Source organism: Littorina saxatilis, unplaced genomic scaffold, assembly GCF_037325665.1.
Source record: "Littorina saxatilis isolate snail1 unplaced genomic scaffold, US_GU_Lsax_2.0 scaffold_315, whole genome shotgun sequence".
NCBI classification, from domain to species: domain Eukaryota; kingdom Metazoa; phylum Mollusca; class Gastropoda; order Littorinimorpha; family Littorinidae; genus Littorina; species Littorina saxatilis.
The window spans coordinates 1-16704 of NW_027128149.1; the positions used below are offsets into that span (position 1 = coordinate 1).

The 16704-nt window shown below is 40.3% G+C and overlaps 1 protein-coding gene across 1 annotated transcript in view; it reads right to left on the reverse strand.

Annotated features, from left to right (window-relative positions):
- Positions 1 to 12154: 12154 nt before the first annotated feature.
- LOC138956515 (uncharacterized) overlaps positions 12155 to 16704 on the reverse strand; it is a gene marked incomplete at its 3' end in the record, with an annotated part of 34277 nt that continues 29727 nt past the window's right edge. Inside the window, exon 5 of the mRNA XM_070327851.1 lies at positions 12155 to 13220. Within this exon, the coding sequence (XP_070183952.1) occupies positions 12155 to 13220 (1066 nt within the window). The remainder of the gene's footprint in view (positions 13221 to 16704) is intronic.

The following is a 16704-nucleotide window of genomic DNA, read 5'->3' on the forward strand; positions in this document are numbered from 1 at the left end:
GTCTCCTGTGGCAGTCCTTCTTCACGTGGCCCCGCTTGTTGCAGTAATAACACTGGATGTCAGTTCTGGAACTTGATCCTTTGTGTCCCTGATCGTCCTTCCCGTCCTTGGGTCCTGAAGAACCTGAATTTCCCGATTTTCCCGGCCGTGAGCCTGAAGATTTGCCAGAGATCGCCTGGGCGTCCTCGTGTACTCTGATCCAGTCGGCTGCTTCCTGAGTAGTCTTAGGCTGGTGTTCCTGCACAAAGGTCACCACCTCAGGTCGCAGGCTGGACATCAGTTGTTCCATGACTATGAGGTCGGCAAGGTCGTCGACTGTCCAGTTCTTCTCGGCCATCTCCACCCAGCGCCGCAGGTAGAGATTAAGGCGTGCCACAAACTGATGGCTCAGCTCGCCGCTCAGTCTCTTGCTGTTACGCAGACGTCGTCTGTAGGCTTCCGCAGTCAGGTTGAAGCGCTGGAGTAACGCCTTCTTTAGTGCCTGATAGTCTCTCGCCTCGTCGTCATCCAAAGCGTTGTAGAGCTGCAATGCGCGTCCTTTTAAGCAGGTGCTAAGGCGGCTAGCCCACGTGGCCTCTTCCCACTTCTGGTCAGATGCAATGCGCTCAAACCGGCGTAAAAAGTCGTCGAGCTCGTCCTTGTCATCGTCGAACGTCGGCAGTCTCGTACGGTCGGCAACAAACGTCGGCGCGCTAGCCTGAGTAAGCGTACCCTTCTCGGCCTGTAGCCTAGCTAGCTCTAGCTGGTGATCGCGATCCGCCTGTTCCTTCCGGTCTAGTCTGTCACGTTCGTCTTTCTTTTCCTGTCTGTCAAGTTCGGCCTGTCGTTCGGCCTGTCGTTCCTGTCTCTCAAGCTCGTCTTTCTTATCCTGTCGGTCACGTTCGTCTTTCTCTTTCTTGTCCTGTCTGTCCCGTTCGGCCTGTCGTTCTTGTCTGTCAAGCTCTTCTTTTCTCGTCTGTCGCTCTATGTCTTCTTTACGTTCTAACTCCTTGCGCTTAAGCAAACTACGCGCTCTAACGCGTGCGTCTCGCTCTGTCTGTTCCTCGCTACCAGGAGTCTCAAAAGTTAATCTCTTCGTAGGAGATCCCCCTGTAGCCATGGTTAGTTTAGCAAAGCTTTATCACAAAAGTAAGTCTAACGCAGCTATAGCTAGAACACGCGGTGATGAAAGCGGTGGATACAAAAATCCCGCAACCAGAAAATGCAGAAGAAAAATCCAAACGGTGTAGAACAAATCGCGTAGCCTACTTTATGGCTGCTTTTTGCGGTGAAACAAAGTGTTTCCCACAGCCGTGGCCTACTTTATCGGCTGCTTTTTGCGGTGAAACAAAGTGTCTCCCACAGCCTTGATTAGGACAGAAGTCCTCGGACCCTTCCCCCCAAAAATTCCAACAAAGTCAAAATATGGAGAAAAATCCAAGTAAAACAAGACGGTAGAAATGTAACCTGTTACAAAATGCGAAACAACAATGTAGAGAAAACTGAGTAAAACGAATAACAAATCCGCTAACCCCGCTCAGCTCTCTGCAACGGAAAACTCTGAACGTACAACAACAAAGATTCACAAACAAAGGAAAGGGAAGTAATCACAGTTAGCGCATACAATAACTCACAAATTACAATTTACATTTCCTGCAAGATGTGAATCGCTTAAGGTGTGGTATATGATCAAAACTATACAAAAAAGGGTAGCACCAAGCAGAAAATAAGTCGAGCACTGACGAGATTATCTGCTCTTAGTTATCCTTAATTGGTGGGTCTTTATCAGTTGGAAATTAACTGAGTAAATCCCGGCTTGGCCCCCATGTGTCACGTTTCAATATATCACTTAAGGTGATTATGAACCGGTTAATTACTACTAATTAACTAACCACACCACGATCCACTCTCGCAGTCATACAATTAAATAGAGTCAACAAAAGTATAAGTTTCAGACGCCTGTTTATGTATAAACTCTCCACCTCCCTCGAGCCTTCACTCAAAATATGTTCCTTTTACGTTCTCAACACGTAAAAAACCAGTGTTCACTGACAAAATGCCAGTAGTATATAGAAAATTATAGTAACACGCTGAACCCGTGTAAATATAGTTAAATGCGAATGTTCTGTTCGAAAAGCTCTAGTTCGTGCAGGGGTCACACACCCCACGTTGTCACTACTCCAATGAAATCATAGATACGAAAAGACAACGGTGGTCAACGGGGTGCGTACGACATGGTGCACTTAGCTTTATCTCTGCTGCTGCTGCTTAGCCGGTATGCTGGTTAGTCGGTTCGCTGGTTAGCCGGCCCGCTGGTTAGCCGGTTCGCTGGTTAGCCGGTCCGCTGGTTAGCCGGTCTCCTGGTTAGCGTAGCTTCAACAGGTCCCGCCAAAGTCAGCCGTGCAGATGTTACAGGAATGTAACGAAGCGAGGCGAACGAAGGCTGCAAACAGAAAGCATCGGTGCACTAAACATGTCAGCTACCCCTCACCCACCACCTTAAAACATGTCATCTTTAAATATCTCATCGAGCACGTGGGCCTGCACAAAACGGACTTTTTTACAACAACAAAACAGTCATTTTCCGTCCTTCTCTCCCTATCTGCAAAAACCATATACAGATTAGTATTTTAGCGTCACAGAGAGTAAATTATGCGCTAACCTGGAAAGAACAACAGAGAGTATTTCATTCCACAACACAGACTCATCAACAGCGTTAAATAATGATTTATTACCTCAAAAGCCTATGATTGTACTCTCAATGGAAGCAAAGTCCGCCTCCTCCCTGGAGCAGCCTCTGTTCGTCAACAGTGACCAAAAACCTCCAGAACCCCTTGTCGAATCCTTATGCGAAAGCCATCGCCGACGAAGGAATGTTGACGACTTGTCCTCAGCAAAATATGTGGCAGTGAGAAGAAAATAACCGGTGGAAGCTCCCCTAGAGTGCCGAATACAATATTCGGTGAAAAACCATCATACTCTAGAAACTGTGTATTAGATCCTTCCCCTTCTGCCGCTGGGTGTCAAGTGCGCCGCCCTTGTGTCTCAGTCAGACAACCTAGCCAATAACACGTGACTGACCTTGTCACAAAACCAGTCCAGCTATACACAATTCTGCCTCCCCAAGCAGAAAAAAGACACGAGAAACTCAATCCCTGAAAATCCCGTGCGCGCTGTCAGCGAAAAACCGTCAGCCCTATGACAGCAGAAACCTCCACTGTAAAACTCGTGCGCAGCAAACCCTCCGTGTTCATTGAGCACTGTCAGCAAACTCTGCTGTAGCCCAATATCACGTACAGGCGCTTTCTATCATAATCGACCAAGAACAGGCACTCCACTGAGTGACACTTTCTTGGTCTCTGTCACCCGATCGTGACAGATGAAAAGAAAGAAAGATATAGACGAGACAGAAAGATAGATGAAAAGAAAGAACGATATAGATGTGACAGAAAGATAGATGAAAAGAAAGAACAATATAGATGTGACAGAAAGATAGATGAAAAGAAAGAACGATATAGATGTGACAGAAAGACTGATGAAAAGAAAGAACGATATAGATGTGACAGAAAGATAGATGAACAGAAAGAAAGATATAGATGAGACAGAAAGACTGATGAAAAGAAAGAACTATTTAGACGAGACAGAAAGACTGATGAAAAGAAAGAACGATATAGACGAGACAGAAAGATAGATGAAAAGAAAGAAAGATAAAGATGTGACAGAAAGATAGATGAAAAGAAAGAAAGATAAAGATGTGACAGAAAGATAGATGAAAAGAAATAACTATATAGATGAAACAGAAAGATCGATGAAAAGAAAGAAAGATATAGATGTGACAGAAAGACTGATGAAAAGAAAGAAAGATAAAGATGTGACAGAAAGACTGATGAAAAGAAAGAACGATATAGATGTGACAGAAAGATAGATGAAAAGAAAGAACGATATAGATGAGACAGAAAGAAAGAAGAAAAGTAAGAACGATATAGATGAGACAGAAAGACTGATGAAAAGAAAGAACGATATATAGATGTGACAGAAAGATAGATGAAAAGAAAGAACGATATAGATGAAACAGAAAGATCGATGAAAAGAAAGAAAGATAAAGACGTGACAGAAAGATAGATGAAAAGAAATAACTATATAGATGAAACAGAAAGATCGATGAAAAGAAAGAAAGATATAGATGTGACAGAAAGATAGATGAAAAGAAAGAAAGATATAGATGTGACAGAAAGATCGATGAAAAGAAAGAAAGATATAGATGTGACAGAAAGATAGATGAAAAGAAAGAACGATATAGATGAAACAGAAAGATCGATGAAAAGAAAAAAAGATAAAGACGTGACAGAAAGATAGATGAAAAGAAATAACTATATAGATGAAACAGAAAGATCGATGAAAAGAAAGAAAGATAAAGACGTGACAGAAAGATAGATGAAAAGAAAGAACTATATAGATGAAACAGAAAGATCGATGAAAAGAAAGAAAGATATAGATGTGACAGAAAGTAGATGAAAAGAAAGAACTATTTAGACGAGACAGAAAGACTGATGAAAAGAAAGAACGATATAGATGAGACAGAAAAATAGATGTAAAGAACGATATATATGAGACAGAAAGATAGATGAAAAGAAAGAACGATATATATGAGACAGAAAGATAGATGAAAAGAAAGAACGATATAGATGAGACAGAAAGATAGATGAAAAGAAAGAACGATATAGACGTGACAGAAAGATAGATGAAAAGAAAGAACGATATAGATGATCGAGACAGAAAGATAAATGAAAAGAACGATATAGATGTGACAGAAAGATAGATGAAAAGAAAGAACGATATAGATGAAACAGAAAGGTAGATGAACAGAACGATATAGACGAGACAGAAAGATAGATGACAAGAAAGAACGATATAGATGAGACAGAAAGATAGATGAAAAGAACGATATAGACGAGACAGAAAGATAGATGAAAAGAAAGAACGATATAGATGAGACAGAAAGATAGATGAAAAGAAAGAACGATATAGATGTGACAGAAAGATAGATGAAAAGAAAGAACGATATAGATGAGACAGAAAGATAGATGAAAAGAAAGAACGATATAGATGTGACAGAAAGATAGATAAAAAGAAAGAACGATATAGATGTGACAGAAAGATAGATGAAAAGAAAGAACGATATAGATGAGACAGAAAGATAGATGAAAAGAACTATATACGATATAGATGAGACAGACAGATAGATGAAAAGAACTATATAGACGAGACAGAAAGATAGATGAAAAGAAAGAACGATATAGATGTGACAGAAAGATAGATGAAAAGAAAGAACGATATAGATGAGACAGAAAGATAGATGAAAAGAACTATATACGATATAGATGAGACAGACAGATAGATGAAAAGAACTATATAGACGAGACAGAAAGATAGATGAAAAGAAAGAACGATATAGATGAGACAGAAAGATAGATGAAAAGAAAGAACTATATAGATGAGACAGAAAGATAGATGAAAAGAAAGAACTATATAGATGAGACAGAAAGATAGATGAAAAGAAAGAACTATATAGATGAGACAGAAAGATAGATGAAAAGAAATAACGATATAGATGTGACAGAAAGATAGATGAACAGAACGATATAGACGAGACAGAAAGATAGATGAAAAGAAAGAACGATATAGACGAGACAGAAAGATAGATAAACAGAATGATATAGATGAGACAGAAAGATAGATGAACAGAACGATATAGACGTGACAGAAAGATAGATGAACAGAACGATATAGATGAGACAGAAAGATAGATGAACAGAACGATATAGACGAGACAGAAAGATAGATGAAAAGAAAGAACTATTTAGACGAGACAGAAAGACTGATGAAAAGAAAGAACGATATAGACGAGACAGAAAGATAGATGAACAGAACGATATAGACGAGACAGAAAGATAGATAAACAGAACGATATAGACGAGACAGGAAGAGAGATGAAAAGAACAGAACGATATAGATGTGACAGAAAGATAGATGATTAGAACGATATAGATGAGACAGAAAGACTGATGAAAAGAAAGAACGATATAGATGTGACAGAAAGATAGATGAAAAGAAAGAACGATATAGATGAGACAGAAAGACTGATGAAAAGAAAGAACGATATATAGATGTGACAGAAAGATAGATGAAAAGAAAGAACGATATAGATGAGACAGAAAGATAGATGAAAAGAAAGAACGATATAGATGAGACAGAAAGATAAATGAACAGAACGATATAGATGTGACAGAAAGATAGATGAAAAGAAAGAACGATATAGATGAGACAGAAAGATAGGTGAACAGAACGATATAGACGAGACAGAAAGATAGGTGAACAGAAAGAACGATATAGACGAGACAGAAAGATAGATAAACAGAACGATATAGATGTGACAGAAAGATAGATGAAAAGAAAGAACGATATAGATGAGACAGAAAGATAGATGAACAGAACGATATAGATGAGACAGAAAGATAGGTGAACAGAACGATATAGATGAGACAGAAAGATAGGTGAACAGAACGATATAGATGAGACAGAAAGATAGATGAAAAGAAAGAACGATATAGATGTGACAGAAAGATAGATAAACAGAACGATATAGATGTGACAGAAAGATAGATGAACAGAACGATATAGATGTGACAGAAAGATAGATAAACAGAACGATATAGATGTGACAGAAAGATAGATGAACAGAACGATATAGACGAGACAGAAAGATAGATAAACAGAACGATATAGACGAGACAGAAAGATAGATGAAAAGAACGATATAGATGAGACAGAAAGATAGATGAAAAGAACGATATAGATGTGACAGAAAGATAGATAAACAGAACGATATAGACGAGACAGAAAGATAGATGAAAAGAAAGAACGATATAGACGAGACAGAAAGATAGATGAACAGAACGATATAGACGAGACAGAAAGATAGATGAACAGAACGATATAGACGAGACAGAAAGATAGATAAACAGAACGATATAGATGAGACAGAAAGATAGATGAACAGAACGATATAGATGAGACAGAAAGATAGATGAACAGAACGATATAGATGTGACAGAAAGATAGATGAACAGAACGATATAGATGAGACAGAAAGATAGGTGAACAGAAAGAACGATATAGATGAGACAGAAAGATAGATGAACAGAAAGAACGATATAGATGAGACAGAAAGATAGATGAACAGAAAGAACGATATAGATGTGACAGAAAGATAGATGAACACAACGATATAGATGAGACAGAAAGATAGGTGAACAGAACGATATAGACGAGACAGAAAGATAGGTGAACAGAACGATATAGATGAGACAGAAAGATCGATGAACAGAACGATATAGATGTGACAGAAAGATAGATAAACAGAACGATATAGATGAGACAGAAAGATAGGTGAACAGAACGATATAGATGAGACAGAAAGAAAGATGAACAGAACGATATAGATGAGACAGAAAGATAGACGAACAGAACGATATAGATGAGACAGAAAGACTGATGAAAAGAAAGAACGATATATAGATGTGACAGAAAGATAGATGAAAAGAAAGAACGATATAGATGAGACAGAAAGATAGATGAACAGAACGATATAGATGTGACAGAAAGATAGATGAAAAGAACGATATAGATGAGACAGAAAGATAGATGAAAAGAAAGAACGATATAGATGTGACAGAAAGGTAGATGAACAGAACGATATAGATGAGACAGAAAGATAGATAAACAGAACGATATAGACGAGACAGAAAGATAGATGAAAAGAACAGAACGATATAGATGAGACAGAAAGATAGATGAACAGAACGATATAGATGAGACAGAAAGATCGATGAACAGAACGATATAGATGTGACAGAAAGATAGATGAAAAGAAAGAACGATATAGACGAGACAGAAAGATAGATAAACAGAACGATATAGATGAGACAGAAAGACTGATGAAAAGAAAGAACGATATAGATGAGACAGAAAGATAGATGAAAAGAAAGAACGATATAGATGTGACAGAAAGATAGATGAACAGAACGATATAGATGTGACAGAAAGATAGATGAACAGAACGATATAGATGAGACAGAAAGATAGATGAACAGAACGATATAGATGTGACAGAAAGATAGATGAACAGAACGATATAGATGAGACAGAAAGACTGATGAAAAGAAAGAACGATATAGATGAGACAGAAAGATAGATAAACAGAACGATATAGATGAGACAGAAAGATAGATGAACAGAACGATATAGATGTGACAGAAAGATAGATGAACAGAACGATATAGATGAGACAGAAAGATAGATGAACAGAACGATATAGATGAGACAGAAAGACTGATGAAAAGAAAGAACGATATAGATGTGACAGAAAGACTGATGAAAAGAAAGAACGATATAGATGTGACAGAAAGACTGATGAAAAGAAAGAACGATATAGATGTGACAGAAAGATAGATGAAAAGAAAGAACGATATAGATGTGACAGAAAGATAGATGAAAAGAAAGAACGATATAGATGTGACAGAAAGACTGATTAAAAGAAAGAACGATATAGATGTGACAGAAAGACTGATGAAAAGAAAGAACGAAATAGATGTGACAGAAAGACTGATGAAAAGAACAGAACGATATAGATGAGACAGAAAGACTGATGAAAAGAAAGAACGATATAGATGTGACAGAAAGACTGATGAAAAGAAAGAACGATATAGATGTGACAGAAAGATAGATGAAAAGAAAGAACGATATAGATGAGACAGAAAGACTGATGAAAAGAAAGAACGATATAGATGTGACAGAAAGATAGATGAAAAGAAAGAACGATATAGATGAGACAGAAAGATAGATGAACAGAACGATATAGATGAGACAGAAAGATAGGTGAACAGAACGATATAGATGAGACAGAAAGATAGATGAAAAGAAAGAACTATTTAGACGAGACAGAAAGACTGATGAAAAGAAAGAACGATATAGATGAGACAGAAAGATAGATGAACAGAACGATATAGATGTGACAGAAAGATCGATGAACAGAACGATATAGATGTGACAGAAAGATAGATGAAAAGAAAGAACTATTTAGACGAGACAGAAAGACTGATGAAAAGAAAGAACGATATAGATGTGACAGAAAGATAGATGAAAAGAAAGAACGATATAGATGAGACAGAAAGATAGATGAAAAGAAAGAACGATATAGATGTGACAGAAAGATAGGTGAACAGAACGATATAGATGTGACAGAAAGATAGATGAACAGAACGATATAGATGAGACAGAAAGATAGATGAACAGAACGATATAGATGTGACAGAAAGACTGATGAAAAGAAAGAACGATATAGACGAGACAGAAAGATAGATGAAAAGAAAGAACTATTTAGACGAGACAGAAAGACTGATGAAAAGAAAGAACGATATAGACGAGACAGAAAGATAGATGAAAAGAAAGAACTATTTAGACGAGACAGAAAGACTGATGAAAAGAAAGAACGATATAGACGAGACAGAAAGATAGATGAAAAGAAAGAACTATTTAGACGAGACAGAAAGAAAGATGAAAAGAAAGAACGATATAGATGTGACAGAAAGATAGATGAAAAGAAAGAACGATATAGACGAGACAGAAAGATAGATGAAAAGAAAGAACGATATAGATGAGACAGAAAGGTAGATGAACAGAACGATATAGATGAGACAGAAAGATAGATAAACAGAACGATATAGACGAGACAGAAAGATAGATGAAAAGAAAGAACGATATAGACGAGACAGAAAGATAGATGAACAGAACGATATAGACGAGACAGAAAGATAGATAAACAGAACGATATAGACGAGACAGAAAGATAGATGAAAAGAAAGAACGATATAGACGAGACAGAAAGATAGATAAACAGAACGATATAGACGAGACAGAAAGATAGATGAAAAGAACGATATAGATGAGACAGAAAGATAGATGAAAAGAACGATATAGACGAGACAGAAAGATAGGTGAACAGAACGATATAGATGAGACAGAAAGATCGATGAACAGAACGATATAGATGTGACAGAAAGATAGATAAACAGAACGATATAGATGAGACAGAAAGATAGATAAACAGAACGATATAGATGAGACAGAAAGATAGATGAACAGAACGATATAGATGTGACAGAAAGATAGATGAACAGAACGATATAGATGAGACAGAAAGATAGATGAACAGAACGATATAGATGAGACAGAAAGATAGATGAACAGAACGATATAGATGAGACAGAAAGATAGATGAACAGAACGATATAGATGTGACAGAAAGATAGATGAACAGAACGATATAGATGAGACAGAAAGATAGATGAACAGAAAGAACGATATAGATGAGACAGAAAGACTGATGAAAAGAAAGAACGATATAGATGTGACAGAAAGATAGATGAAAAGAAAGAACGATATAGATGTGACAGAAAGACTGATGAAAAGAAAGAACGATATAGATGTGACAGAAAGATAGATGAACAGAACGATATAGATGTGACAGAAAGATAGATGAACAGAACGATATAGATGAGACAGAAAGATAGATGAACAGAACGATATAGATGTGACAGAAAGATAGATGAACAGAACGATATAGACGAGACAGGAAGAGAGATGAAAAGAAAGAACGATATAGATGAGACAGAAAGATGGATAAAAAGAAAGAACGATATAGATGAGACAGAAAGATAGATGAACAGAACGATATAGATGTGACAGAAAGATAGATGAACAGAACGATATAGATGAGACAGAAAGATGGATGAAAAGAAAGAACGATATAGATGTGACAGAAAGATAGATGAACAGAACGATATAGACGAGACAGAAAGATAGATAAACAGAACGATATAGACGAGACAGAAAGATAGATGAAAAGAACGATATAGATGAGACAGAAAGATAGATGAAAAGAACGATATAGATGTGACAGAAAGATAGATGAAAAGAACGATATAGATGAGACAGAAAGATAGATGAACAGAACGATATAGATGTGACAGAAAGATAGATGAACAGAACGATATAGATGAGACAGAAAGATAGATGAAAAGAAAGAACGATATAGATGAGACAGAAAGATAGATAAACAGAACGATATAGACGAGACAGAAAGATAGATGAACAGAACGATATAGATGAGACAGAAAGATAGATGAACAGAACGATATAGACGTGACAGAAAGATAGATGAACAGAACGATATAGATGAGACAGAAAGATAGATGAACAGAAAGAACGATATAGATGAGACAGAAAGATAGATGAACAGAACGATATAGATGTGACAGAAAGATAGGTGAACAGAACGATATAGATGAGACAGAAAGATAGATGAACAGAACGATATAGATGTGACAGAAAGATAGATGAACAGAACGATATAGATGTGACAGAAAGATAGATGAACAGAACGATATAGATGTGACAGAAAGATAGATGAAAAGAAAGAACGATTTTTATGAAACACACGGACGGCATGGTGGGTTGCGGATGCATGGATATTGTTCTGATCTTCTTGGTCAACTTAGGTGCAGACCTGATAGTGCCTTATCCCCCTTCGTGTGTACAAGCAAGCACAAGACCAAATGCGCACGGAAAATACCCATCATGCCTCCCCCTAAAGCGGCGTATAGCTGCCTTGAATGGCGGGGTAACAACGGTTATACAACTTACAAGTAAAAACTCTACCGTGCAAAACCATGAGTAAACTCGGGAGTTTTAGTCTATGAACAAAGAAGAAGAAGAAGAAGTAATCGTCCGACAAAAGAAATCGTCTGCTGTTTTAGTGCACGATTAAGCGCTTACAATTGTTATATGTTGTGTCCCATTGATTTGATGACATGCACTCAGAATTGTAATTTAAAATTCTTTGAATAAAATAACTTCAACCAGCTGATCAAAACTCAGATAGACAGAGAGAGAAAAAGAGAGAGAGAGAGAGAGAGAGAGAGAGAGAGAGAAAGAGAGTGAGAGAGAGAGAGACAGAGACAGAGAGACAGAGAGACAGAGACAGAGAGACAGAGAGAGACAGAGAGAGACAGAGAGGGACAGAGAGAGAGAGACAGACAGAACAATGTAGCCTTACCTTTCTTGTCCTTTCGTCTCCTCGTCCTCCTCCTTCCTCGCAGCATCCTTGTCGCCCTCCTCCCTCTCCCCCTCCATTTCCCCATCCCCACCCGCGTTGTTGTCCAGGTCGACGGCTGTGATGTACTCTCCGTTGAGCCCCGTGGCTGACGTCATAGGGGCCAGGGGATTGTGGGGCCGCTCGCCCATCAGAATGACGTCACTCTCCTTCCCGTTGGTGACGTGACGAGAGGGCGTGTTGAGGGTGAGCGATTGGCTGCGCTTACGACAGCGGGGCACGAGGATGACGAGGGCCAGCACGTAGAGCAGGAGGACCACAGCGCCCATGGCCAGACCGAAGGCGAGCTTGCCGTACCGCCCAAAGTCCGACTCCCCCTCTCCCCCTCCGTCCTGTGTGGAGGCCGCCTTTGCGTTCCTGATATCATCGTCCTCAGCTGCGTCATTGTCCGCCTTGGCTCCTGTCACTGACGTTGCTGATGTGGGCGTGGGGGTGGCGGTGAGGGTGATGCTGGGGGTGGCGCTGGGGGTGCTGGTTAGGGTGGCGCTGGGGGTGGCGGTGAGGGTGGTGCTGTGGTTGGCGCTGGGGGTGCTGGTTAGGGTGGCCCTGGGGGTGCTGGTTGAACGGAAGGGTGTAGTATAAGCAGGATTGGTGGATTTGTCCCTTGTAGACGTCATCGTTGGCTTGGTGGGTGTAGTTTTGTCTGTCTGAGATGTGTTTGGTTGAGTTGTGTCTGCTGCTTCTGTCACTGTTGAGTTGTTGTCTACATGCCCATTGTTGGAATCTACAGGGGTGGTCGGATAGGTCGGATTGGTGACTTCTCTTCGGACCCTCACTCTTCCGCCGCCGACAGCTTGACCATCCTCCTCACTATTCTCCTTCCCCAGCTCACTCTCACTCTCGCCATCATGGTCGTGGTGCTTGACAGGCCACGTGACCGTGTGGTTGCCATGGGGACTGGGGGGCAGCGGAGCGGGGGCGGACCTGACGGGTCTGATGGGGCCGAGGTCTGGCTCGGGCTGGATGAAGATGTCGCCACGTCGCGGCCCCGGGTCGTCAAGCCTGATGTCTGAAACACAACAACATTAACACAGGTCAAGCCTGGTGTCTGAAACACAACACATCACACGTCAAGCCTGGTGTCTCAAACACAGCACACGTCAAGCCTGGTGTCTGAAACACAACACACGTCAAGCCTGGTGTGTGAAACACAACACACGTCAAGCCTGGTGTCTGAAACACAACACAGCACACGTCAAGCTTGGTGTCTGAAACACATCACACGTCAAGCCTGTAACACAAGTCAACAAGTCAACACATCAAACGTCAAGCCTGTTGTCTGAAACACAACACATGTCAAGCCTGATGTATGAAACACAGCACACGTCAAGCCTGGTGTCTAAAACACAACACAACACACGTCAAACCTGTTGTCTAAAACACAACACAACACACGTAAAGCCTGGTGTCTAAAACACATCACACGTCAAGCCTGGTGTCGGAAACACAACACACGTCAAGCCTGGTGTCTAAAACACAACACAACACACGTAAAGCCTGGTGTCTAAAACACAACACACGTAAAGCCTGGTGTCTAAAACACAACACAACACACGTAAAGCCTGGTGTCTAAAATACATCACACGTCAAGCCTGGTGTCGGAAACACAACACACGTCAAGCCTGGTGTCTGAAACACAACACACGTCAAGCCTGATGTCTGAAACACAACACATGTCAAGCCTGATGTATGAAACATAACACACGTCAAGCCTGATGTCTGAAACACAACACATGTCAAGCCTGATGTCTGAAACACAACACACGTAAAGCCTGGTGTCTAAAACACAACACACGTCAAGCCTGGTGTCTGAAACACAACACACGTCAAGCCTGATGTCTGAAACACAACACATGTCAAGCCTGATGTATGAAACATAACACACGTCAAGCCTGATGTCTGAAACACAACACACCTCAAAGGAAGAAATTGATTTGATGGATATCCCCTCTTATCGTGGTAAGAAAGTACACAACGCACAACAGTTCAGAAAAGAATTAGTAAGCATGAAACTTGTTGAACCGTGTGCAATTGGATTTGGAGGAGGAAATTTAATTATGAAATTGACAAGAAAGATTGGATGATGATTTTTGAATCGGTTAAAGAGACAAGGCTACGAGTATTACAATGGAAATTACTTCACAATATTTACCCCACAAATATTATGTTATGTGAAATGAAAGTTGTGGAAGACAATATTTGTTCACACTGTAGTAATAGCATTGACTATATAGAACACTTTTTTTTCTTTTGCCCAGTGGTGCTTGAGTTTTGGAATCAAATTGAATTATATATTTGGGTACACTTGGATAAACAGATAAAGTTAACTGTGCATGAAATCATGTTTGGAGTTAAAAATCGAAAAATGCATGCAACTCTGTTGAAAGAACTAAACTGCATAATTCTGGTTGCTAAAATGTGCATAAGTATTTATAAGAAAACCAAGGCTTCAATGCCTCTTTTTGTTATCTTGGAAAGGCAACTGCAGATCAGAAATATTTATTTCTGATTAAAAAGTTCCAAGACAAATATTTAGTACATTTTTTTTTAATAAAACCAAGTGTAAATGTTACCTCCACCCCCCCTGACCCCCCCTCCCCCTTTCACTCCCCTTTTCACACATCACACGTCAAGCCTGGTGTGAGAAACACATCACATCACACGTCAAGCCTGGTGTCTAAAAAACAACACATCACATGTCAAGTCTGGTGTTTAAAACACAACACAACACACGTCAAGCCTGGTGTCTGAAACCCAACACATCACACGTCAAGCCTGGTGTCTGAAACACAACACAACACACGTCAAACCTGGTGTCTGAAACACATCACACGTCAAGCCTGGTGTCTGAAACCCAACACACGTCAAGCCTGGTGTCTAAAGCACAACACATCACATGTCAAGCCTGAGGTCTGAAACACATCACACGTCAAGCCTTATGTCTGAAACACAACACACGTCAAGCCTGATGTCTGAAACACAACACACGTCAAGCCTGATGTCTGAAACACATCACACGTCAAGCCTTATGTCTGAAACACAACACACGTCAAGCCTGATGTCTGAAACACATCACACGTCAAGCCTGATGTCTGAAACACAACACACGTCAAGCCTGATGTCTGAAACACAACACACGTCAAGCCTGGTGTCTAAAACACAACAAATCACACGTCAAGCCTGGTGTCTAAAACACAACACAACACACGTCAAGCCTTGTGTCTGAAACACAACACACGTCAAGCCTGATGTCTGAAACACAACACACATCAAGCCTGGTGTCTGACACACAAAACATCACACGTCAAGCCTGGTGTCTGAAACACAACACATCACACGTCAAGCCTTGTGTCTGAAACACACCACATCACACGTCAAGCCTGGTGTCTGAAACACAACACATCAGAAGACAAGCCTGGTGTCTAAAACACAACACAACATACGTCAAGCCTGGTGTCTAAAACACATCACACGTCAAGCCTGGTGTCTGAAACACAACACACGTCAAGCCTGGTGTCTGAAACACAACATACGTCAAGCCTTGTGTCTGAAACACAACACACGTCAAGCCTGATGTCTGAAACACAACACACGTCAAGCCTGGTGTCTGAAACACAACACACGTCAAGCCTGATGTCTGAAACACAACACACGTCAAGCCTGATGTCTGAAACACAACACACGTCAAGCCTGATGTCTAAAACACAACACACGTCAAGCCTGGTGTCTAAAACACAACACAACACACGTCAAGCCTTGTGTCTGAAACACAACACACGTCAAGCCTGATGTCTGAAACACAACACACATCAAGCCTGGTGTCTGACACACAAAACATCACACGTCAAGCCTGGTGTCTGAAACACAACACATCACACGTCAAGCCTTGTGTCTGAAACACACCACATCACACGTCAAGCCTGGTGTCTGAAACACAACACATCAGAAGACAAGCCTGGTGTCTAAAACACAACACAACATACGTCAAGCCTGGTGTCTAAAACACATCACACGTCAAGCCTGGTGTCTGAAACACAACACACGTCAAGCCTGGTGTCTGAAACACAACACACGTCAAGCCTGGTGTCTGAAACACAACACACGTCAAGCCTGGTGTCTGAAACACAATACATCAAACGTCAAGCGTGGTGTCTGAAACACAACACAACACACGTCAAGCCTGGTGTCTGAAACACAACACACGTCAAGCCTGATGTCTGAAACACAACACACGTCAAGCCTAGTGTCTGAAACATAATACATCAAACGTCAAGCGTGGTGTCTGAAACACAACACAACACACGTCAAGCCTTGTGTCTGAAACACAACACACGTCAAGCCTGATGTCTGAAACACAACACACATCAAGCCTGATGAAACTACAGTAGACCTAGACCTGACAGCAACACACACACACTGCAAAGAGTCGTGACTCCCTGAGATGAAACTACTGTAGACCTAGTCCTGACAGCAACACACACACTGCAAAGAGT